The 27,207-nt window shown below is 40.3% G+C and overlaps 2 protein-coding genes across 3 annotated transcripts; both read right to left on the reverse strand.

The window, feature by feature from the left end:
- Positions 1–222: 222 nt before the first annotated feature.
- On the reverse strand, positions 223–1,509 carry LOC140236699 (BTB/POZ domain-containing protein KCTD8-like). Its single transcript, XM_072316620.1, has one exon. It carries the CDS (start codon positions 1,507–1,509, stop codon positions 430–432), a length of 1,080 nt encoding a protein of 359 aa, XP_072172721.1. The 3' UTR covers positions 223–429.
- A 6,254-nt stretch (positions 1,510–7,763) lies between these two features.
- On the reverse strand, positions 7,764–25,910 carry LOC140236954 (uncharacterized). Of its 2 annotated transcripts, none has more exons than XM_072316899.1 (6): positions 25,526–25,910; positions 19,221–19,611; positions 18,094–18,165; positions 15,689–15,781; positions 13,520–13,751; positions 7,764–12,143 (listed from the first exon to the last, which is right to left on the reverse strand). In XM_072316899.1, the coding sequence occupies exons 1-6, from the start codon at positions 25,731–25,733 to the stop codon at positions 11,817–11,819; spliced, it is 1,323 nt and encodes a 440-aa protein (XP_072173000.1). In that variant the 5' UTR covers positions 25,734–25,910; the 3' UTR covers positions 7,764–11,816. The 2 variants fall into 2 exon arrangements, with proteins under 2 accessions (XP_072173000.1, XP_072172999.1); XM_072316898.1 differs by having other exon boundaries at positions 18,094–18,168; positions 25,526–25,909.
- Positions 25,911–27,207: the final 1,297 nt, after the last annotated feature.

Genomic DNA, 27,207 nt, shown 5'->3' on the forward strand with positions numbered 1-27,207 from the left:
GTCAATAAAATCAAAATTCGAAGGGTAATTTCCTTGTTTTTTGTTTATTCTTTTGATATATAAAATGGTGAGGAGGCCGTGCGAGAAAGTCCTTAAGTTTTGAATGACATTTTTCGGTCTTTTTTAATCTTTCTTTGGATGACAGATTGTACCCACGCACTAGATAACCACACCAGATATGTATATGTTTTATGATTTGGGGGTTGTTGTTATTTTTTTTTCTCAAGAAACACAAGCTAACAAAACTTAGCCCAGGCTATGAAGAATATACGGGGTTATGGACCAATCGACATTTTTACCTATCTGGGCCTACTGAAATAAAATGACTGTTTTTAACTGTAACAGGACTATTTTTCTTACTTTGTATGAAATACAGGTGTACATGTCTCAGCATGTCCTCAAGGCTCAAAATTCAGAGTGAGACAGCAGCTAGAATATTTCTGCTAAGCACTTACCGATGGCACTACTGAGGAAGCTATCACTCCGTAAACCAAACACTCCAAGATACGAGGAAGTGAAAACCTTTCGATTGGTTTCCATGCCAACTACCTTAGACAGGAGTGCCACCAACTCGTCTCTATTCGCAGGGTATACACAGCTGTGATAGGGTATTCGGCCGATACTAAAGAGACGGTCAAAGTGATTAATTGAAGTCACCCGTATTGGTTCCCCTGCCCGAGACCTGTTTAGAGCAATTGGTAGCACGAGCACCTTGATAACTGTTTCTCTCGACGTAAATTGGATTTCACTGCATGAATCTTGATACGAGCTTTTTGTTAGAAGCACTGCAGATAAAGTCTTCAAAATTAGTTCATTTTGTGAGTACAACACAAAATCGTTCCGTCTGGCAAACATTGCCAAGCCGCTCTCGGCGGTATCGGACGTATTTCCGACTGGAAACATTAACCTACAGATCATGATGTGTGCGAGGAAGACCTCAAGTTTTAGGAATCTTGCTTCATCCTTGAGGGACGTCACATCGAAGTCGTGTGGAAGTGCAAGAAATCCGAACCGCAGATATTTCAGTATGTAGCGGAAGAGTTTCCCATCACCTGCTATTAAGTACCGGCCGTTTGGGTCAGGTGTGGCTTGGTCCTTGAGAATCTGCTGAAAAACTGAGTCAGGCTCATGAGAAAGAACTTCCCTTGTTGTCGTGTAGATTGTTCCACCAACGTCTAAAGAAATGGTTTCACCTGGCATTGCCACTCTCAATAAGGCCTGAATATCAGCTTTGAGCGATTCGAGTTGGTAGAAATCTGCTTCACGTTCGAGTAAGGTGAGCTCGTTGAAACCTTCTGGTAGAATGAGCTCGTTGTCCCGGAGGTAATTGAGAACGTATCTGAATATCTTGCCATCACGATCAATTCTGTAGTTCCCCCGATCATCTTTCGCACTGGGAATGCTGCCACTCAGCAGAGAGGTAAAGAAACTTCCCGGTTGACTGGTGAGAGTCATTTCCGATGTCTCGTAAATTTTGCCACCAACATTCAAACCTATGTAAGACGCCATTGTTCCCGTTTTTTTTTTCAAATTAATACCAACGCGTGATAGGCATGTACTGCAGTTGTACTATTGGCGGCTGGTTGCGCAGAAGTGATTGGCTCTGTACTGTAGTCTGCATTACAGATAAGCCTACACTGCAGCACCGACTGCAACGTCGATATTCAGGGTGGAACCGTGCCCCTCTTTTATCAACGGACTTTGCTCTCTTTTGCAAACATGAGTAAGTTGGCCGAAGAGAACCAAAAAACAGAACAAAACAGAACAAAACAAAACAAACAAACGAACAAACAAACAAACAAAAATACATTTCAAATTCTTTAAACAAAAATCAGTTCAATTCAAACTTCTTTTTTCTTCAATAGAATATGCTCAGTGATGATTGAAATCAGACGTGCATATACAACACAAGAATGAATTAAACGTTAAACAATCTTTTATACTACAGTACTTGGTAAATCATTCCAGTTTTGGTCCTTGATGAGTTATAAATGAATGTGAAAATTTAGTTCGTCCATACGGAACTCGAATATGAAATTTTGATCTAGTATTATTTTTGAAGAAGCAAACATAACCGTACGTTTATGTCTATGATCGAATAAACAAAAACTTGCACCATACTAAATGTATATTGCGAGATGAAAGAATGGAGGTACTCACTCAAAAGAATATGCTTGGAAAGGAGAAAATGTGATGAAAAGCTTACAACCACAAAAAGTGCAAGGAAAAGAAAGCAGGGAACAAAAATAGGAAGAACAGAAAGTGTATGAGGAAAAACAAGCACTTGAATGAGAGCATAAATGAAATCCATTAATTACACGAACAACTAAAAGCGGTCTTTTTCTTGTATCCTTTTAAGACTCTAGAAGAGGAGAATTTACAATTGAAATACAATTATTGTGATAATAATTGACTCCAATGTCAAAACTTTACTTTTTATTTTAAAATTACCCACTGAACAATGAGGATATTACTCCGCAGTCTAAATTCACAGCAATATTAACGCACAGCACAAACGATGCAGTTTCCCCTATACAACTGTACAAAATGGGAAATCATTATCATGACATCTATTTTAGGAGTCCTCCACACCCATTCTATACTTATGTATAGCTTATGATATACATTAGTCTCGCCTTCTGCCACGGTCTGTATCAAAAGGTCTTAACATTTGTATTCAATAATTGTCAAATAAGGGGTTTGCATCGAATATTCAGTATATATATATATATATATATAAATATAAATATACATATATTATATATATTATATTATGTACTGAATTATTTGGTTATCGTCTAATCATTTTTAATCTATAAGTGATATTACATTGTATTGTCATTTTTAACATTTTGAAATAAATGCAGCTAAATATCTGCTAACAAGCAAACAAAAATACATATACATGAAAAGAGATGGAACGGATATTATGTGTTTGTGTGTGTTTGTGTGCGTGCGTGTGCATGCTTTCGTTTGTCAAAGGAATCTATATAGTAAGCCCCTAAACATCCTTACGGAGTTAGTTCATGGGTACATTGGTACGAATGACTTTTCTTCTTTCTCAGTCGCTTAGTTCGCTTATAATGTCCCCCCCCCCCCCCCTTTCCGATCGACACCCCTGACAACCTTGATAGGTTAGCAATCCCTTGTGACGAATTCACGAAGGTAGTACAAATGAAGCCATGGTTTAAACCATGGACAAAAACCATGGAGTGTCAAGTAAAATCGCACGGAATATTTCGTTACGAAATTGGTCATTTTGTCGACAAAATGACCGTTTCGTTAACAAAATTATCATTTCGAGGACGAAATGTTAATTTAGTTACAAAATAATAATTTCATCGACGAAATGACGTAACGAAATATTCCATGCGACATTTGGCGCTCCATGGTTTTTGACCATGGTTTAAACCATGGTTTCATTTGTACCACCTTCGAACCACCTTCGGGCCTTTAATGAGTCCTCTCGTCAGCCCCCCCCCCCCCCCCCCAAACACACACTCAGGCTGTCAACCATATTGCGTACTGTACATGTACACATATGCATGCTTGTTCCAGATTCTTAGAGAATATTACCCCCTATCACAGGCTTTTGAAAGGGATGCCATCAAAATTACCCCATAATCGCTGACTTTCTGAAGGGAAGCCAGTACAATTACCCCCACATCACACGTTTTTGGAAGGGGAAACCAGAAAAACAGCATGACGTACATGCTGTGCATTTGGCAAAATGTCCTGCGAAAAAAAGGCCACCTCAGTATGCTTTGCAGGAAAACATGCAGCGAGTACAATGTTCATTCAGGGAGGTGCTAGAGAAGGAGAGACAACACTTCTGCTCTCCTTTGAAGTCATGCGCGGCACCGCCGAGAAGTTATGCGTTCAATTACAGGTGTTGACCATGTGCTTTGACAAAAGAGAGCATCAATAAGGCCAAAAAAAAAAAAAAAAAAATGGTTTGTTTGCCCTTCGCGACCGACCGAAAATCACGGAAATTTCGGGTCGGGTTTTTTATTTTTTATTTTTTGCTCTTTCAAGCTTATTTTTTTTTCACAAATTTCATCTTCTGCAAATTTATGAACGGTTTTAAACCCAAAATTATCCATGTTAACCCTAAAAGGGCCGGGCGGGGGGGCGGAATCCGCCCCCCCCCCCCCCCGACGTTTCGCGCTATAATTCTGTAACGCGAGAAGGCCTCGTCGCGAGGCTTCTTGACTTTCTTCGTTCAAGTCTCGCGCAACTTTTGAGACCAAATTTGCAACGTCCGCGCATACTTTTGCGAAGCCACGCCCATTTTTGTAAAGGAATGTCGCCCCAAAATGGGCACAATTTTGTGATTTTGTGTACATTTCCTATGGAAAACAGTGCTCTGTCATGAAAGGCATAAAAACCTGATTATTTTTACAATTAATCACTTTCATTGATTAATTTTGTGCTAATTATGGTAGAAAAGTGGTCAGTGACAATTTCCAATGAAAAAACAAAGAAAAAACAAAAGTTGAAAAACAAAGAAATACATAAGAAATTCTGAAAACAATAAAATACATAAGAATTGAAATGAGTTTTGGAAGTTTTCGTGATGTATAATTGTAGAATATGCTAAAACAGATTTACAGATCAAAAATTAGACTCTCAATGCTTTTAATTAGGCTAAAATATCACCTTGAGCTTAATTTGCATAATTAATTAATTAAAATTAGAAATTGATTGTTTCAAAAAATCTTATGACACAATCTTATAGATTATGACGCGGGTCTCACGCATGCAAAATTTCATCGCGATCGCACCTCCGATGGCCGAGATCTCAGGGGGGGGGGGGGGGGGCGGAAGCCATCCATCCATCCCGGTCTGAGCATAGCCAAAAAAGCCCGGCCCCTTTAGGGTTAAGCTAAAGAAAGAATGAAAAAAAAAAAGTCTAAAAAATGTTTTTTCATCTCATCGACCCGTCGTAATCGTGTTCGGGCCGCAGGCTACGTTTAAAGCATGCATTGCATGCTAGCTACCTTTTTGGCTCACGTGCATAGGTAGTGTGCTGGCTAGCTAGCTAGCTACCGTGGTACTAAACGTCAGTAACTGCGACCAGCAGCCCCATACGCATAGCGTAATTGGGCTGCGTACTGTACCATCCAGGATCATGACAGGGTAGTATCGCGGACAAATATCAACTTAAAATCGAAAAATTTCTTCAATTTGAAGACTTACCGGTGAAGTTGAAGTATTGATAACAGAATTCGTGAAATGTTTGGTTCTGCCAATAGTCCCTTTCTGTTCAAATTGATGACTTAATGTGACTCGGTCGAGAGGAACCTGGGAGAGCTTCACTGAATTGACGGCCAGCGCATACGCACACAGACATCTTATCCAGTTGATCAATTCGAACAGAAAAGGACTATTGGCAGAACCAAACGTTGCAGGAACCCTGTTGTCAATACTTCAACTTTACTGGTGAGTCTTCAAATTGAAGAAAGTTTTCGATTTTAAGTTGTTATTTGTCGGAGTCGAAGTATTGCCAGAAGGATGAGTGTATTACGAAGATGCCCTGCCAAAGTTATAAAATTACATGGGTAAAATGGGTATTGAAACAAAAAAAAACCGACCTACCGACCCTCTTGGGTTTTGACAATTAAGGGCAAACAAACACTTATTTTTTTTTGCCTTATATCGGGACTAGCGCTCTCACATCTAGAAATACTTGCTCCTACTGCAATTCGCTCTCTCTTTCAATGTGATGGCAACAATGAATTTGTGTACCTTGAATTGAAGCAGCAAATCAAAATGCAGTGTAAAACTCACAATTTTAACAGCAAATAGTTTAAAAACACGCTGGAACACACTTTAGCGGAGTACTTTATTCTAAAGATCAAAATATCCCTTATTAAAAGATAGAAAATTAACATGCGGAAGTGAGCGCATTATAGAAAAATATTAGGTTTTTAAGAGGGCCTAATTTTCATTTCATTTCGATTTGCTAATTACGAAGAAACTAGAAATACATGTTTATAATATTGAAATCTTTCCTAAACTATTCTAAATCAATTCTAGTATTTCATTTAAAATTTTACGGTGAAATAAAGCTTGTAATTCAACGAAAGGTGAAATGCGTTCTTCGTCTCCGAACTTCGTCTTGCAACTAGAGCGGTGCCGAGCGTGACTTCAAAGCGTAGTGGAATGCTAGACATCCCATTGTAACGCCTTGAACCCAAACATGTGTTTGCATGAATTACGAAGAGTTGCCACTCCATCTCTGTAACACCTCCCTGGTTCATTGGAGAGAATCAGGGAAAAAACACAAAGAAGTGGCACTATCCCCATTTCGGAATATTTCAAGCCTTTGAAACTAACCCTATTTGGGAACCTATTTCACACCTGATATGTGCATCTTAACAAGTACATTCAGATGTTTGGACAATAACCTTTGTGTTATCATGCATCGTCACTGACAAAAGAACCGTTTCTCTCATTTTGGTCATATGAAGTTGAGGTGCCTTTTCAGATTCAAGTGCATTTGAATAAACACCGATAATAGGGAGCCGCAAACCTGAAAACGTGACAATTTTCCCATCACAAAATATAAATTGGCAATTACTGAAGTGGACACTTCCGCACACGCATATAATATTGCTTAATGACAAGACATTTATGTCATCTACGGCGTACTGTCCATGTTTACTCTGAACAATGTGCTAAAGAAAGATGTGAAAAATTATGGGATTACAAATCGCAATCAACCTTCCAAAACACAATTGCATTTGCTTTCTCTTGTAAAGTATGTGCATTTCGCAAATGCACATGCACTTTTTTTACCATCTTCTGCGCATGTACGACTAAGATTTCTCAAAGCGGCGTCTTGTTTTCATTCAGGCTGGCTGTCGGCGGTGATAATGTGATCAAAGCAGGAAAGCACGTTTTAAATGTTTTTGTGACACTTTCGACAGAAACCGGTGCATGAGATGAACGAATGATGAACGTCCATGTGTAGTAGATCCATGGAATGACAAGCCATATTTCATTTGCTGATAAACAACGAATATCACCTGAAAGTCTAATGTGTAGCTACAGTTCACAACTAAACAGTTCCCTAATATCCCTTTGTTCAACATTTCTGCATGTTTTACATGTACACTTATTGTATTCATGTATTGAATGTTTTGTATGACCAGGAGAATGAAGCAATACTTTGATCAAGAAGCAGTATTCATGGTAAGTGTACATGTAGTTCCTATAAAAATCATTAGATGTAATTAAAGGGGCATTCCAGACGATTTTCAAAATTTCACATCATGTACTGTAGTACACATATCGGCAGCTCCATGTATATATACAATTTCAGGGATTTATTGTGGTCCTTGAGCAGAAAAAACCAATACTCTGAAAAATCTTGTAACAAATCATACTGAACAGTGTTGATGACAGAATCTATACAGATGTGTAGAATCTGTGCATGCCTTCTTCTTTTGTTCTGCTTCCTTGAGCCCGAACTGATGCATTCTTATGGTGAGGCTGCCATGTCAACATCCTTGTTCATTGCAATTTGTTGTGAATTTTGAAAACATTCTTATTCCTCATCCCAACACAATGAATTCTAGAACTTTGTACTCAGTATAACTAATTTATAGTTGTTCAAATGTAAAAGTCTGAAAATCATCCGGAGGTCTGCATTTGGATGTCCACACAACCACCAATCACATGCTTTCTTAACAGATTCATAGCTCTGGCCATCACTCGGCATTCCATCGCATTCACAAAGAACACCTTGCACTCGTGTATTCATTGGTTCTCTCTCGTTTTAATGCTTCACCTCTGAAGAATGGATGGAGAGACATGTGAATCGAGGGGGCTTCTGTTAACATGGTATGATATTCACAAGATGTAAATTAAACACATTTCTATACAGCTTCGACTCTTGGCAACACAAGATGTGCTTGTGGGAAGAACTAGGCTCCATTTCCACGAGTTTGCCACATCCTGTGAACTCATTTCAGCAATGAACACCCCACCACATTTTTTTAATGAATTAGTGATGTATGGTAGCAAAAACTTAACGGTGGTTTTCTGAATGACACATCTTTATGAGCATCAATTGTGAGTACACAGGACACTCCAGCATAACTTGCAGTCATATGATATCATCTTGGCAATAGTTCCCTTTTTTGGGGGGTGGGGGGGGGGGGGGGGAGGGTGGACATTGGTGAAATGAACAACTGAATGTTTGGCTGACATCTCCTGGAGCCATGCTTTGCAGGTAAAAGAGCTGGACAATCACTGCCTACATCTTCAACATGCCATCCAGAGCAGGAAATGAAAAATATCTTGGACAGAGCTCTGATAACTTACACAACAGAAATGCGATGCAAAGTACAAAGTTTCTTTTTTGACAAAATTTACAGCTTTTTTTGAGAAAAACAAGGGAGACATTCTTATCAACTCAAAAAGACGCAGGACTATCCTGCAATCAGCATTGAAAGAATGCTGTACAAGATTGCAACAATAAAAAAAAAAAACCAACTCAAATACTCATACAGCTTGGCTATGATGATGATGATGATGAAAAATGGTGGATTAGAGTTCATGGAATAACACAAAGGAGTTTCACACAAACATATCTGTATAAAGAACTAGCAGTAAGATCAGATGCTGGAAATTGATACACTGGCAAAATGCATGGGATAAAACCAAAATGAAAAAGAAAACACATCTCAACATGTGAGGATATCTATATTGTATGCCATTCCTCATAAATCATGGAGGGATAGGAATAACATCTGTACATGTCATATCTGGCCCTTCCACAAAAATAAAAAAATTAAAACAAATGTAAAAAAACTAAAACTCTCAGATGCACTGCCATTATATTCAGGTGTCCCTCAACCCCCACCCCCCAGCAGCAAAATTCATGCATTAAACAATTTTGCAGAATCTTCTCCTCCTAAGCAGAGTTTTGTCTGCAACAGATTCCAAAAGGCATTCTCCACATGAGTGCACTTGTTGAAGAGATTTCACCTCGATGTTAATACAGGTATGTACATGTATTGTGTCATATTACGTGGACCAGGACTTCGCTTGCTCTTTTAATATGGCTGTATGTCCAACTTTGTGAAGTCTCACATTTATGGACAACTCAATGGAGAGCTCACTCATTTCATAATTCCACACAAATCTGGTTACAAACGTAAATGTCCTCTTTGCTTCACTGGAGTGACCAAACAAAACTGGCTGCTTTTGTATGTGTAAGTGGCAAGTTGCCTTGCAAAATTAAGAAAGCAATTCCTTTGAGGCATCCACATCTGGGGATAAACCCTGATCTCAGCTAAGCAGCGATGACGCACCATGTACAGTGAATGACGATACCATGAACTCGCCAATAATACACTTAAGACCTGATGGCACACATAATGAACACCGTGAAACTCGTTTTGCTTAAATTCCTCTGACTCTCACTGATCAGCCAGGTGTTTGCCCTTTTTCTCTTTTTCTTGTTTAGTTTTTTTTTTTTTTTTTTACCCCAATGATTGCATAGCACTCATGATATCAATTTGTTCAAAAGGGATTTCTTTTGAATTGTCCAATAGAAAAACGTAACTTGTTACACCGGGGCTACCATGCAAATCGAATTAATTTCATCATGCAAATCAAGTTACATATATATATAGATATATCAAAAGAAAAAAAAGACATTCAACATTAAATTTCCGTTGAGAAAAGATGCAAGACATAATTTAACTAGCAAGTTCTGACCCTTGTCAGACAAGACATTCGTATATCATACACATACGTATGCTGCAAATACTTCATGCCCAAATATCTCCACCATGATGCCTCCTTGTGAAATGACATATCACAACGTAAAAGTTTGTATAGATATAAAACACCGCTATCATCTGCTGACATGTTTATAAGCTGCAACTTCAGTGGATGAGAGATTTCTTCTCCAAATTTTCCCTTTTATGCTTCTTTCATCTTCCGAGAAAGAGAGAGAGCAAATTCATAAGGCTAACACATTCACACCGAAAATCCTGTCAGGGCCAGACTTATGCTAAGATGTATCAGCTCAGTGAAAGCACAATACACAAATATATGCACAAAGAAAAGGTGACTACTGCCTTCTTTACCAAATGCGGGGATAACCCGCCAAGTTTCATAACTGGGTTTTGGCCACAGATTCTCAATTCAGTAGTGTCTGTACAGGGAAATATGGTGGATATAGAACCAGATTTAAGTCCAAGTTTGTGTTGTTGCTGTATACAAGTCGTCAAAAAAGCAAAAATCGACCTTGGAGAACACAAAACCTGGAAATATTTCCACAATGTGATTCAATAGGCATTACTTCTCATTTTAGTACTTCTCTTCATTTCTTGCATTTCTTATAAACTTTTTTTTTGGCAACAAATACAAATATCAATTGTAATTGTTTCTTTCAAATATAGCATTTTGCCTTTCCACTTCTGCTGAAGTTTATTAATCTTTTTTTTTCTTTTTATTACTGCTCAGCATTGTGAACAACAACCTAAAAAAAAGAAAAAAGGCACCAGTCTACTGATGGCAATGTATGCTTGATAATTCCCAGCAATCACACCTAGTGTATCACTCGCAGTTAACTTCTCCAAGTGCCAAGCAGTCTAGGAAAACTGGTGAGCAGGGTCTCACTTTCTTCCACCATGTTACTCTCCCGAACATGTTAAGCAAAACGTACACCTCACTTGTTTCTCAGCCACTATGAAGACACCAGTACGCCACGTCTCGGTGTGAAATTGTTCAGTGGAACTGCTCGTACCCGAATTCACACATCACACAAGGTTTCCAAATAAACGAGACTGTCCTCGGAGAAGTATGCCGATCCCTAGCCTACCTGTTACGCTCTTGACCAGATCAGCACTGGTAATGCAAACATCACTGTCGCTCGTACACACAGCCACAAGGAAACTCAAGACTCGTTCTTACAATTACAGGCTTTCTTTCCATGCACCAAGACGACAGGTCAATCTATGTCCACATCCCTAGTCATTGACATATGTTATATTTGAGGGAGTTTAAAAAAAAGGACAAAAGGACTACAAAATTTCCAGGTACTAACTCACAGACAAGGGCTTGCTTCCCACTGGAACACATCTTTACAATGGGATGACATACAGAGCAAATGGCAACATGAATCGCTGCAGTTGCAAGTATTTCAGGAGCATAGAACTACGCGAATGTCAATACCAGATCCTACAAGGTAGATACATTTTCCTGTGGGACATTAAACGCGCAGCTCTATTCACTATCCAATCATAGGTACAAAAAATGGAAACTCATCACTGATCACATTGCTGGACGGAGTGATACCACTCTGGCATCACTGCACGCAGCAAATAAAATTTAAGAGAGTTACATTATCACGTTTCTTTGCAAAAGCCAACTTACTTTGCTATGTTCAAGACATATACCCTAATCACTACACCTGGAAGATTTCTACTAGAGAACAGAGACAGCATATAAATGGGGCAATGTAAAGAATTTAAAGATGGGTAGTTGGTCTGTCATAATTTTGTGATGATAGTGCTGAAAGAAAATAACTTCTGCTCACTGGCTATTATTGATTACACAACAAAAAGCTTTGCCTACAGACATCAGAGGAAATGGGACATAAAATTGGAGCAGCCTTGCTTCCTTTATTCTATTTCTTGACATCCTCGGTGAACGTGAATTACTCCAAATGCCGTAACTGCAGTTGAAAATACACCTTTGGGAATAAATTACACAGCACATTATCTAACCACCATCGTATCTTTGTTTTTTGTTTTCCCTTCATGGCAAACATTTACGCATACATGACGTTGCCATTACTTCATAGGAGTGAGGGAGGGGAATTCCTCCTCGTTATCCACCAGAATGGCGGACTCGTCGCGATACCTGCCTCCACGACCACCACCGCCACCCCCAGCACCTCCTCCGAAGCCACCACGCCCACCTCTTCCCGCGCGATCGCGATCACGATCACGGTCGCCACCTCGTCCTCGTCCACCTGGTCCGCCTCCGCGTGGTCCGCCGCGGCTCCCTCGACGGCCACCACGCCCACGCCCGCCACCCTGCTGATCGGCAAAGGTGAAGTTGATCAGCTCAGATGCTGCTTGCTTGCTGGGGCGGTCCTTCGGGTAAATGTCCGTGTGCTGAGAATGAGATAAACAGACCACCTGATGTTACCCTTTCGCTCTCACTCTAGGCATAATGACAAGTGCCTCTGAGATGGCTTAACTTCTCACTTTTCAACAAATGCTGAACAGGTAACCAAAACTGGGAAATATTTGAAGGTTGCATTTAACTTTCACTTGATAGCAAAGGGAAGAAAACAACACTCACAGATGCATCTGACATCTATGAAATAGAATACAGTCAACCTAGCTTAAGTCGACCTCGCATAAGTAGAATAATTGCCGAAGTCGGAAGTCTTTTCAACTCCCTTTCTCTTTATTTTTATTGTGATGATCTTAATCCCTCATAAGTCAAAAGTCAAATTTTCTTAAAGTCGAAACTATTTCTTCAGTTCAAATGGATTTGACTTAGACAAGGCTGACTGTATGGGACATGTTTTGCTGATCAAGAGTGCAAACAAGACAACCGATTGCAAGTCTGAAATATATACTCTGCGGTTCTACATAAATATTTTATCATGTTCCATTCCGTCCTTACTTGGGCCAAGAATGCAGTATGGGCAATAAAAACACAAGAAAATAATGAAAAAACAAGCAGAAACACACATAAAGAGCATGGCTTAATAGGTAATACTATACTTCAGCCCTCAAGTTGGCATCACAGTTTCAACATTCATGAAAATAAGGGATGTCCAAAGGGCAATCAGCGAGACACTTGTGTGTTCCATGCATCTCATTACGCAAATATAAGGGAAATAAGGGAGGTTTTCATTTCTTTGGTGTTGACAGAAATAGAACAGTTTTAACCCATTGAGGACGAGTCCCGAGTATACTCGCGCAAGTATCTATGGGAAATACGTGTTGTAGCAAAAGTAGTCTGTCCTCAACAAGTTAAGGGAGATTCCTGCATCATTGGGGAACCTTGGCGATTCTGAAATCAGCATATTCACCATGCAGGCAGGTAATGTAACAATACATGAGATTAATGCAGCGCAATTATCCATTGCGACTGAGTGCTCATGGCGCTTTGTGACATGATGAAAATAAAGTAGAAATGAAAACAAAAAGAGAATGATAATTACAATGTTTAAAGATACCATGCTTTGTCAGTCAGGCACACAGTAACACAAATAAGTCTTTTATGCCACTATTACTATCGGCGGACATTTGCTTGCCATCTATCCAAATACTGTATTACACAATATTTTTGCGGCATGAAATTTTCGCGAATTAGAGTCGACTTTATCACGGTATGAAATTTTCACGAGTTGCCTCTAACATTCAATGCGTATAGTGTAGACAAGAACTTTCATGTGCATTTTAATTTCGCCAATCTTGCTCTCACGAAATCCACGACATTAAAATGCATGCCAACATTCCTAGTTTTACAGTACCTTGTCAGCGTCTCCATCCTTGGCTGCCATCTTCTTGAGGATGTACGTCTGCTTCCACTGTGAGTTATCTTCTCCCTCTCCGGCACGTCGCAGGTTGAACTGGCTCTTGGCGCGCTCCTTGGCCTGCAGCTCCTTGTACTCGTCCAGGGTCATCTCTTTATTCTCAGGTTCCTTTTCCTCCCCATCCTCAGCATTCACTTCATTCTCTTCTCCCTCCTTAGGAACAGATTCACTATGAAATAATGAGCAAAAAAATAAAATCACACATAAACAACAATATAACAATAGTAAAAGTAATAACAACAATAATAATATATAAATAACAAAAACAGAATTGACATAAAGGCTAATATAAGGAAGTCCTCAGGATGGGCAGTTTTCTTTTGTTGTATGGAAAATTTGTTATACCTAAAGAGTAATGTTCTACCAAATAAGCTGTATTTATCACATACAGATATTTTCACGAATGAGGTCATGTACATTGTCGCAAGATTGCGCTTTTGTGAATTGACCAATTTTGTTATACACGAAGAGTGAAGTATACTGTATAAGTTGCTATTTTTGCATAAAGATATTTTCGCGAATTAGGGGGTCATGACCATGTGCATTTTCGAGAAATGTTGTTTTTGTTTTTGTGAATGAGAATTACAGATTTATATCACCTCCCTGGGTTTTTCAACAATTTGAGAGTGCAATACACATCTCATTCCAATGTGTGTTGTAGAACTCAAAACAGGCAATCTAAAGTACTGTGTGTAAATAACAAAAAAATAACGAAAATATCTTGCTGTACAGTATCTGACTTAACTCTCCTACCTTAAACAAGAGACCCGCGGGTCTAGCGCTCACCTGAGTATCGCAAGTTCACCTTTCACGCAGTCACTAATCTAAATTATTCACAGCTCTACTAAAATTTGACCAGGCATTCTCAAGTAAAAGATGAAAATGTACAATAAGGGCCCAAATTTTTTAAAGATTCCTTAATTTTTTTTTTTTTTTTGGGGGGGGGGGTTGGGGCCCCTTGGGGCCTTCTGGGTGGGGCATGGTGCCCATTTTGATAAACTGAGATCCTGACCCCCTAGGGATGCTACCTGCCAAGTTTGACGAAAATCCATCATGAGGTTTTCAGGAAGAAGATGAAAATGTACAATTCAGGCCCCCATTTGGACCTTCCCCCCCCCCCCCCCCCCCCGCCCCAAAGAGGGGCACCCCTGGATCTGCTATGAACAAACTTGAAACTACAGTCATTAATGTACTCACTCATAGTATTAGGACCTATCTTAGCTCTATAACTTTTGATTCTAGGGAAGATTTTTAAAGATTCCTTCATTTTGGGGGGTTTGGGCCCCCCTGGGGGTCCCTGGGTGGGGCATGGTGCCCATTTTAACAAATTGAGATCCTAACCCCCTAGGGATGCTACCTGCCAAGTTTGGTGAAAATTGGTCATGGGGTTCTCAAGAAGAAGATGAAAATGTACAATTTAGGCCCCATTAGGACCCCTTCCCACCCCCCTCCCCTGGGTCCCAAGGGGGGCACCCCTGATTCTGCCATGAACAAACTTGAAACTACAGTCATCAATGTACTAACTCACAGTATTAACTTAGCTCTATCACTTCTGGTTCTAGAGAAGAAGATTTTTACAGATTCCTTAATTATGGGGGGTTTGGGCCCCCTGGGGGCCCCCTGGGGGCCCCCTGGGTGGGGCATGGTGCCCATTTTAACAAATTGAGTTCCTAACCCCCTAGGGATGCTACCTGCCAAGTCTGATGAAAATCGGTCTTGGGGTTTTTCAACAAGAAGATGAAAATGTAAAAAGTTTACGCACGACGGACGACGCACGACGGACGCCGGACGAAGGGCGATCGCAATAGCTCACTTGAGCCTTTGGCTCAGGTGAGCTAAAAAAGAAGAAGAAAACGCAATATATCAACAGAAATGAGGGAAGAAATGACCAAATAAAACATTAAATTGAAAAGTGTCACAAATTGTCAATCATTCAATTGAATTGTCTCTGACACAATGCAGCATGACATTAATGTTCACTGCTTGCATTCATTGCAAGATCTATGTAATAGCACAAAAAAGCAATATGATTTCTAGGAAAATTTGTTGGAAAGGATCACTTCCCTCCCACAAACTTCCGGAGACACTGGGATGACAGAAAGTTACCTTGGTGCATTCTCGTTGGGTTCACCGTCTGTCTGTGGGGTCCATTCAGGGTTGCCGGCTGATTCGTCAGTGGCATTCGATGTGTTCAAATCCCTGTAGAATGCAAAGATAACTCGCAATCAGTCCCTACCCACTGGAGATCAATGTTACAAAGCCATTCTGCTTGCATCCACTAGCAATAGTATGGCCTATGCATAAATCTGAGTATCTTTGTGTTTCTGCTTTGTAACCTGTGCATTATTCTACAAAATAAAACTACAAGGTACAGAGAGGTTGTAAAGAATAGCGGCAATAGTGCCTTGTAACTTGAATTTATTGACTCAGTATTCTGTGATATGTTTACATCTAATGTCTTACTTTCTTCCCGTTACCCAAAGTCATTGCATGAAATAATCTTGCCATGGAAAATTATGTCACTACACTCCTGATGGTGTATCTAAAAATTGAATTCCATACCTTCAAGTACATATTCTTTTCTCTCTGAAATTTGTAACATAAACCCGCCTACAATTCTATCATTACCAATGGCAGTATACTTGTATCTGCAGTCAATGCCAGTGGGTTGAGGGTTAAAAAACACAATACACCCTATAGCAGATCATACACTGTATGCGTATCAATCTCACCTAGTCTTACACCTTTTAGGCTTACTACGCTTCCATGCATTTTTGCAATCTGGTCTCAACACACTACCTGGGAGCCCACAGCCAAGCAATCCCAGGGTATAATCCCTTCAAGAATGACAACACAATAGCTACTCATGTCCAACCAAAAGAAAAGACTTTCACAATTGCTGCTCTCCAAAGCAGTCCAAGTAAGAGGTGTATCTCATAAAAAGGGAAAGGGATTAATCATCTAACAATGCTGCATGGCATAGAGTATTGAAAACATATGGAGCGCACAGTAAACACCACAGCCACTGATATTTTAAATGGGCACACAAAAGAATTAAGCACGTGTAGAAGGCAGAAAGAGAGTCAACACCAACACTATGCGAGCAAAACACTCCACTATGAAAATTTGTTTGGGTCCTCTTTGGTCTGGGTATGATAAATTTGAGGCAAAATTGGACAAAGTGATAGCACTCTCTTTATGATTCCAGCCCTAAAAGAACATTGTGGCCAACCTGCTCTGGGCAAATGTAAGGTTAACATATTTGGGTACTCGGTATCTTAAGAGTTACAAAAGATGAGACAACATAAAATACAGTGGAATCTTCACCGAGATTGTCGAAACAGAATATAAAATTACATTTTGGTAAACTCTATTCCTTCGTTCCGAAGGGCTCTAGGGATCCAGCAATGAATAAACATATGAATCAGTTTAGAGTCACTATGCATGACTCTACATATGTGTTACAATGAACAAAGAATCAAAATGCTCTTTTTTTTTTTTTTCTTCTTTTTTTTTAAAGATGTTTGATTTCCTAAAGGTAGAGACTTGTATCCCCAAACTCTTTAATTGAAACTACACTCAATCTTCATTTGTATGCAACAACCTTTACTTACGGTAAACACATTTACCCTTTCTCAAGAATCAAATTGATGTTGAACTTTTAAGGAAATTTGCATGTTTTGTTTTGTTTTTTCCTCAGAGCAATGATGAGTTTCATATTGAAAATGGAAGACAGCTTCTCACATTTCGTTTACTCTTCTAAATTCCACTCATAGAGTTAAAGTTCTAAAAATCAATGGAGAAGGCTGAACTATTTGAGCGAGTGAAACAGATGAGTTTTAATATCAATTTTCACATTGCAATGAAAATTACATCAATTTTACATCAAAAAGCTCACAGAAAAAAACCTAGTGTTTCTTTGTACGTGGAATAATTTTGACCAAATTGATGAACTCCCATACAAAAGATTGCAAATATCTGTCTTCCTCTCTCTTCCCTCTACCCTTCATGTCAAAAATTTAAGTTGAATTAAACTACAATTTATGATGCATACGTGCCAGAAACATTTGGAATTTAGAGGACCTGTGTTGTCCAATGCAATAAGTATTTACCAGAATACACAAAAGGCACGCCTAATATGTGGAAAGAGCTACCACAGCAACACTACAGATATGTCACACAGTTCTGTGCACACACAGGGATGCCAACTTTGTACACAGCTTTGCAGTAACTATTGGAAAGGATGGAAAGGTACATTCTTGGTGGAAACACATAAAATCTACCTTTCCTGCAAAATACATGTACAGTGATACAATTTGGGGAATTTTTTTGTTTGTTTTCCATCAAACCTTCAGTATTTCGGGAAAAATAAAACCCGACAAAATACTGCAGTACTTCGGGCGAAAAAACACACAAAACGCTGCAAAAGAGTAACAATTGGCATCTCTGCACATGGTATGTAAAGATTCCACTGCATTTTATGCTCCACTCTCTCTGGCAGGTGGCCTTACTTGACATCATCCTTCACGTTGCCCCAGTTGTGCTGGCCACCGCCGTCCCTTTTCTCCTGGGCCTTGTATGAGCTGCTGGGAGACCAAGGCAGGAACGGTTCGGGTTGGATGCATGTGTGTTTGTGTGTGCGTTTGTGTGTGATGTTGGATACACACAATATGTACATGTAAGACAAGTAGCGTACGTGTGGAGGGATAGGAGCAAGCAGGGGAAGGTATTGGAGAGTCATGCACAGAACAGGTAGAGAGGGGGGAGGGGGAAGAAGCAAAAATAAAATAAGACTAAAAATAAACCCAATAAATCAGAAAATGGGACAATTAGCTGAATATCATTCTACATTAAAAGCACAATAAACTGAAATAATGCAAAAATATAAGAACACACATGGGTACACTACAGCATAACTACATGTACACATATGCACAGGGCAACTTGCAACACAAATAAAACAATTTTTCTCAAAAATGCCATATACAATGACAACAGAGTTCTTTTATTCATTCCCCTCCCAAGCAAACTAAATAGAAGTCGTAACAGCATAGTATTTTTGTCCCAAAATGTTTACAGATAATCCGAGTGAAAACATTTCAGGTCATGCAAACCTGCTGCAATGAAATTATTAGACAGAAATGACATGAATTTCAGCACAAAAGCATCCATGATTTAAAAAACAAAAAGTGATTGCATTGTACCCGAGAGAAAAATAATCATCAAAATTGTTGATGCTCTCATCTTCAAAATTCAAAGCATGAGAGCAGGATAAAAATACCAACAAGCAGCTTGGCGTAAGCTTCCTAATCTATCACGCTTCCATCTCGGTCTTCAGCAATTATCTACACAAACAAAAAAAAATCATTTTGGGACAAAATGCTGTTTCCATACAACTGTCTCATACTTCCTTCGTAATATCCTACAAATACACTCTCCCCTCCCCCTGGTGTACTAGTATTTTGGGGTTTGAGGAATGTAGAGGACATAAATCAAAAGCTTATCACAGCAAGATTACATAGGGGAAATAAGCAAATGATTTTGCAGAGCAGTAGGAATGGATGGCAAGTGGAAGAACACAATGTACATCACATATCTGAACCCCTCCCTTCCCTTATTCACATATCATACAACAAACCTCTTGTCAGAGCCACTGTGTCTGTCAAACTCTCGCTTGCCACGGAACTCCCGTCCTCCGCCACTGCCACCGAATCCCCCTCGGCCACCGCGACCTCCTCTTCCCCTTCCTCGACCCCTGGGCCTGTCGCCCTGGTCGCGGTATTCAGTGCGTGGGGGCCTCTCTCCCTGGTCCCTGTAGTCACGCTGGGGCCTGTCGCCGCCACTACTCCTGAACTCAGACGGGGCCTGGTTCTCCTGGTTCTCAAAGTGGTCCTGGCCTTCTACAGATCTCCTGTTGTCTCGGTTTCTTCTAAAGTTTGGTCTGTCCTGGTTTCCACCGCGACCTCCTCGTCCACCGCCATCTCGTCTCCTTCCTGACTCTGTGCGATCATTTCTTTCTTGCCTAGAATCTGTTATAAAATATGCAGTACAGAGTGTGGTTTTCAATACTCGTGGATTTTGGAAATATGTCCTCAGGTAAACTAGAACTTTTGCGAGCCGATGTGGGATGCCATTTTTTTCTGGAAGTGGATGCTACCATTGAAAAAAATCAGAAAAACATGAGACAGACATCAACAACACCACCAGAATTGCATTCCCTATTTGCAGTTGGTGCATGTGCGCCAAATATTTTCACATGCTTTTGCAATGGGAATTGGCGCTCACCCAACGTTTGCGAGCCATGTGAAGGCGTTCAGCTGAAGATCACGGAGCAAGCGCGCAATGCATAGGAATTGTACATCGTGCCGCAAGCCAAGATACTACGGCGCATATCGGCGCAAACTGTGCTGGGTTTTGCCCTGGTCAATCTTGACCACTGCGTTTGTCATTGGTCATATTTTTTATGATAGCAATAGCGTTTATAAATAATCTTGTCAATGTTATATGAAATGGTTGAAAATAATTTGCTCGATTTGTTTAGTGTGGAAAACCCCTTAAACTGCCGCAAATGGGGCATTTTACTCTCATCTTTGTGTTGTTCTTCACATTTGTTATGTGCTTGTAAAGATCTTTCAATTGTATTATGTAAATAACACAGCCTGCAAGAATCTTCAGTTTATTGAAGGAGACAGACTTAACCACAAGATCTAACCATGGAACCTGCTCACTGATTAACAGTTACAGCATGCATGTCCACGTCCCACTCATCTTTTCATGCATTTTGCAGATAACGGGGCAATTGTGCACTTTACGGCCCTATATTATCGGTGCGAGATTTTACCCTAATCGAGCAGTGCGTGCGAATTTGAGTACCTATCAGGCACCGCGGGTTCGACAGCGTGTCTTCCGGCACTGTACTGTGTACATGTGTGTGAGATTTCGCGTAGGGATGCAGTGTGTATGAATGTGTCAACGTGTGTGTGCGTGATGAAAGCCCTTACGGTACACCATATGGTTGCTCTAACGCCCTTCCCTGCGCGGCGCGGCGTGATCGAGCCAAGGAGGTACTAGGCGAGCCTAGTACCTCCTTGATCGAGCGCGAGCAGACCCTAGACAAACAGGGTGCTGGGCATTGGCACACAACGGAACGCAACCAGTGGTAAACTTTTGTGCTTCAATCATGATTTTAAATGAATGAATTCTGCTTATATCTGTAGCAGGGGATCACTAATCAACCTATTGCAGAGGAAATATGTCCACTCGCGGCATTGGCGAAATCATTCTGTGAAATAATAATTAAAAAACCAAAATCTTATCCCGATTCGCCAGTCTGATAGGCCCGAATTCACGAAGGTGGTACAATTGAAACCATGGTTTAAACCATGGACAAAAACCATGGAGCGCCGAGTGTCGCACGGAATATTTCGTTACGAAATTGGTCATTTCGTCGACAAAATGACCGTTTCGTTAACGAAATTATCATTTCGTGGACGAAATGTTCATTTAGTTACAAAATGTTGTCATTTCGTTACAAAATAATCATTTCATCGACGAAATGACTGATTTCGTAACGAAATATTTCATGCGACACTTGGCGCTCCATGGTTTTTGTCCATGGTTCAAACCATGGTTTCATTTGTACCACCTTCGTGAATTCGGGCCTTAGTATTTATTTCGTCTACACATTTACCGTTTAACGAGCCCGACCAGACGCCCTGCGAAGTGTGAATAGCTACCGATTTACGGGCAGCCATCACATGGACACACACACACACACACAAACCTCGCCCGCGTGGTTGGTTTGCGCGATTTGTGATAGGGTCGGATCGGGATGGATGAAGGAGGCATACAGTAAACTACTATTCACGTAATTGTTGTGGCGAGCTCGCGCAAGCTAGGATGTTCAAAAATGGAATCTATTGTATTGCAGACTACTGCCAACTTTCTCACACTTTGCCCCATGATCATGGCAATTTTCTGCGATGAAACATTGTATATCACACTATATGTAAAGCACGATAATCCTGCCCCGGAGAGCAAAGGCACGCGAAATCGCGATCGCACAGTTCGATATGATCAGCTCCGCAGCAGAAGCGCAGTGAGTGAGGAGGACTTTTAGTGACCTTATCACTTGTCAAACGGCGTTCCATACAGCAAGAGAAGCTCGCCAGCTGCTCGGTGCGTGGTGGCTCATGGGATATCACCTTTGCATACGGCGAATAGCTACCGATAATATAGGGCCGTAAAGTGCACAACCGCTGTCTATCTAGAATATAATAAGGGATTTCTAGACATTCATCAACAAGATACACACACATGGTTAAATGCAATGTTGTAGACTCTAAACATTAATTAACAAGATACAGACACATAGTTAAATGTAACCTGACCAGACCGCTGTGCAAACAGCAGTCTGACATGTACTAGTGTTTAAACGTTGTAAACGACCGTCGCTTTTGACGGCAAGACCACAAAAATGTCTTTTATTTTGTTTGATTTTAACAGTAATACCACCCACCTATATCGTATTTTGCTGATGGTTGAGTTGAATTTGGTGTTTTATTGGTATCCAAACCTTATTGTTGAATTTTTCGGAGTAGATTGTGCAATGATTCACGAAATCAACGAACTACCACGAACGCTCAACCCGAGGTACCGTGGTAGCATTTTACGTACGCCCGTGCGTTTCTTGTGTTACGTAAAGCTTGTGGTCTTCTACATACATGTATTTCCGCGCGTGCTACTCTCATGATTTGACGTCACTTCCGCTCCGACTAGCTCATCTACTTCCGCTCCGACTAGCTACGTTGTAGTATCTAAGAGAGTGATTGCTATTCAATAACACGCAGAAGATGAGGAGTGAAGCAATACGGACGCTTACAGACCTGATTTTAAGGACGGATTTCGGTGGGTTTTTGACGTAATCAAAAAAAATACGCATACCGATTATTGAATGATTATCATAGATTACGGGGATTCCTTATATTTTAGTTTCCCACGATTAATAAAGATATTCATGAAGGAAACGTACACCCACCGCTGAAAATAACATCTGCGAAGGAGTAGAGGTGCAGCCGCTGTCGCTTCGCGACAAGCGGCTGCGTGTAGCTAAGTTAAATGCAATGACATGTTGTAGACTAGCCAGACCAGACCGCTGTGCAAACAGCGGTCTGACATGTACTAGTGTTTAAACGTTGTAAACGACCGTCGCTTTTGACGGCAAGACCACAAAAATGTCTTTTATTTTGTTTGATTTTAACAGTAATACCACCCACCTATATCGTATTTTGCTGATGGTTGAGTTGAATTTGGTGTTTTGTTGGTAACCAAACCTTATTGTTGAATTTTTCGGAGTAGATTGTGCGATGATTCACAAAGTCAACGAACTACCACGAACGCTCAACCCGAGGAACCATGATAGCATTTTACGTACGCCCGTGCGTTTCTTGTGTTACGTAAAGCTTGTCATCTTCTACGTACATGTATTTCCACGCGTGCTGCTCTCATGATTTGATGTCACTTCCGCTCCGACTAGCTCATCCACTTCTGCTCCGACTAGCTACGTTGTAGTGTAGGAGAGTGATTGCTATTCAATTACACGCATAAGATGAGGAGTGAAGCAATACGGACGCTTACAGACCTGATTTTAATTAAGGACGGATTTCGGTGGGTTTTTGACGTACAAGGTTTGTAGGGAACATAATTTTAAAAAAATATGCATACCGATTATTAAATGATTATCATAGATTACAGGGATTCCTTATATTTTAGTTCCCCACGATTAATAAAGATATTCATGAAGGAAACGTACACCCACCGCTGAAAATAACGTCTGCGAAGGAGTAGAGAGGTGCAGCCGCTGTCGCTTTGCGACAGCGGCTGCGTGTAGAGGCTAGTTAACGTTAGAGTAGACTCTATCCCCTGGCTAGCTCTGCTCTGATTTTATGAATGCATGCAACACATCACATGTGCTGGCTACAGTAATTGTGACCATGGGATGGCCATCCATTCACCTCACCACCATTGATTCATGCAAACTATTTTCATGTTGTACTTTAGTTGTAGTATTGGAGTAGATGTCTATTTTTGGTAATCATGTAGAAATGCACACCTACCGTTCGCTTCGCTGTTTGTCAATAAAATTTTGTGCAGCTATTGGAGATGCTAAATTGAACCATATCAGAGAGTTTCCATTGAATTAGAAAGCCGAAAAGGTAAGAAAAATGAGAAATCGGAGTTGAAAAGTACGTCGGTCGCGAACATAGTCTCCAACGTAAAGTGGTGCACCGATTTCGCAGAGAACGATGTCAACGATTGTAATCGATTCTGGTAGTCTCTAATCAGCCGCTTACTAACAATATCGAACTTGACTCGTGCAATACGTGTAGCCCCTACTTTCTTTTTCGTATTTTTTTCCTTATTGTTAGCTCACCTGAGTCGAAGGCTCAAGTGAGCTATTGTGATAGTTGTTTGTTTTCATTGCCACTATCATGATTATCACTATTCAAATTATTGATACGATTATTCATACCAGGATTAAGACATCGATCCTTTCTTTAAAAATTGTGGCAAGTACAAATGTATTGATTTCATCATGACAAAAGTTGATAATAATTCAAATTGAATAGTGTTGAAGGGAGTAGAATGAGGTTGACGGAAAAGTGGAAGAAAAAGGTTAGGCTATTACCAGGGAGAGAGAAAGAGAGAGAAAAGAAGATGAGAAGGAAGTTGAATTCAAAGGGGGTTTGTTTCTAGTATCTTCATAATTTATAGGCCTAATTAAATTAATAAATTAATGAGAATAGTATTATAAAAAGTGTATGTTACACAATCATGTATTGTGGACTTCTTAAAGTGCTCATTTTACCTAAAAAGAAACAGAATATTAATTGAAATGGTAATATGTTTTTGATTGATAAGTTCAACTTAAATTGTTTTTATGATAGTATTTATTTTTCCATTTCATTTTCTTAGTTATGTATACAAAAACTGCAACCCCAGTAATGAGTATTTGCTTTTGTTTTGTGGTAAAAATCAATTTTATTGTGCAATATTCATGATGGATAATTCCCATTTTTTCATATATCTTTTACTGTTTTGTACACATATTATCTGTCCAACATTTAGTCAGCAAAAAATGTTGACAGATATACAGTCACACGCAGGAGAAAATTACATAAAACGATAAAAAACAGACGCATCAAGATCACTTTCTTCCACATTTTACTGTCGAGCCGACGTAATTATTGTGGTTAAACACCAAACAAGCGGCTGTATTACAGACTACAACAATCGATTATCATCGTTATATCGCTCTTCCACATAATCGATCATCCATCATGCTACGCTGACACGGCCGTCGATCGGCGTACTTTTGAGTCAAAATTAGCTACTTTTCTTCTGCAATTGACTATGAAATTTCATGAAACCGTCAGATATGGTCCATCTTGACATTTCTGATAGCTACAAGAAGTTTTCATTAACAAATTAAGGAAGGAAATGGTAGGTGTGCATGGTGTGCATTTCTACACGATTACCCTATTTTTTAGGTAGGTAGGGTAGGCCTATTGTTACGAACGACTCTCGCTGCACAGTTTAAATAAATAACAAAACATCGGTCGTCCTACAGGCCCTACTCCATTGTGCTCAATGCTGACCAGCTAGCAGCTGTGAGTTCGTCTTCACTTGACATGATTTCACGTGTATTCGGTGACCCTACTGCGATGCCCATGCATGTGTCGTACGAGCAAGTGTGTGATGACCACGATGAAAAACGTGGATGACGAATTACAATACGCAAAACGTGGATAACCGCAAAGACAGTCCCTACAGTTTCACTGCTCATATTCTTCAAATACTGATTACATGAGCTTTTAAGACACACATTAAGAATGCTGAAATCTTAATATTGCTTAAATGAGGCAAATAAATTATGTTCCATACCGTCTCTTCTTGTTTTTTGTTCTGGTTCAGGTGCTTTTTTGGCAGACGCCTGCTCAGGTTTCTTGTGCTGCTTAGCATGTTTGCTGCTCTTCTCCTTCTTCTCCTTCTGGTGTTGCTCGTTTTCAGCAAATATATCTTGAGGATCTGAGACAGAATCAAACCCCAAAAGGAATCGATCACTTACACCTATAGTGTAAGTGACATCCATGGTGAAAATATCCTTCGAAATATGAAGGATGATGAAGATATTTAACGCTATAAGACGCGCTGTCTCCCTGAAATCCCCGTCATTAAAAATGGCGTTATATCAAGCGTGTACTAAAATGAATGGGGAGCACGCACGCACATTTCGCTATAATGTTTACATCGGATTTCTACCTTGGGCGATATATACGTTCACTGTGCATCGTACGTAGTCGCATTCTCAAACGGGTGCGCTGATTGCGGAGGTATGCCGTCGCAGCTAACGCATCCACTGTACAGCGCGGTCCCGTACGCGAGCGCACGGGCTTGGCGAGCCCGACCGGCCGGCGTGTTTTTTTTAGACGGCACAGATTGGGGAAACTAAAAATCTATCGGGGACCCTATTCCTAAACCTAACCCTAATCCTAATCCTAAACCTAACCATCAAACCCTAACCCTAACCCTAACCCTAACCCTAACCCCAACCCTAACCCTAACCCTAACCCTAACCATAACCAAAAACCCTAACCCAACGTTTTTCCCATAGGTTTAACACGCGCCATGCCCCAATCTGTGCCGTCTTTAAAAAAAACGCGACCGGCCGAATTCCTAGGTTGGTGCACACGGCGAGCATAGTCACTGTAAAATGAAGGTGTTACCCCCCCCCCCCCCCCCCCATATACGCGTACGCACGGACTGGAGCATTTTATTTTGACGAACATTCACATTGCTGTATATCATAAAATGCAAGGATTTCACTTAGTACTGTTTATTTTACATGCTTTATTAACTACTTCATTGTTAATTTATCACTATGAGCTCTCATGTAACATCATTTGATGGCTCTTTTACTGTTTTATGTTATACATTTGACTATCCCTCCATGGATTACTTAGTATTTCCCCTAAACGCTGTCCGTAGATTAGTCGAATTTAAAGGTGAAATTTTAATACAAAAGCGCGCGAGTTTTGCGCCAGGCAAGACAGCTGTTCTGTGACTGTTACATGGCATAATACCGCATGATGATGCTCAAAATGTAGTTAGTCTTAGTGTGTCACAGAGTCATATCATTAGTAACTTTCACATTGTAGGGTCTATCGTCCTACCCGTGTCAGAAAGAAAACGACAATTTTATGCGACTTGCCGAAGCGGAAAGTCGTCAGGGGCTTCGCACTAGGCCTGCCTTATTTGGAAATAACATGAATATGAATAAGATAGGGATCTCCTTGTAAAATACGTTATTTTGTAAGGAGCCAAGTTACACAAATCCGTGAAAATTTTAGACCCTTTTCACTAAAAGAAATGAGAAAATATGAGGTAAGCACTCATTTTAGAGCTTCATCTTCATGAAAACTGAGATCCATGCGCATCTACCAAGGGTCTCATCTGAACGGAGTTTGAGTTTCTTAGGGTGTCCCTTTAAAGAGCTATCTGCACTGTATGGATCGCCCGCGTGTTTGTCCACAATGGTTATGCACCCACACACAGTACCCGGTAGG

The sequence above is a fragment of the Diadema setosum genome, chromosome 13 (assembly GCF_964275005.1).
Source record: "Diadema setosum chromosome 13, eeDiaSeto1, whole genome shotgun sequence".
NCBI classification, from domain to species: domain Eukaryota; kingdom Metazoa; phylum Echinodermata; class Echinoidea; order Diadematoida; family Diadematidae; genus Diadema; species Diadema setosum.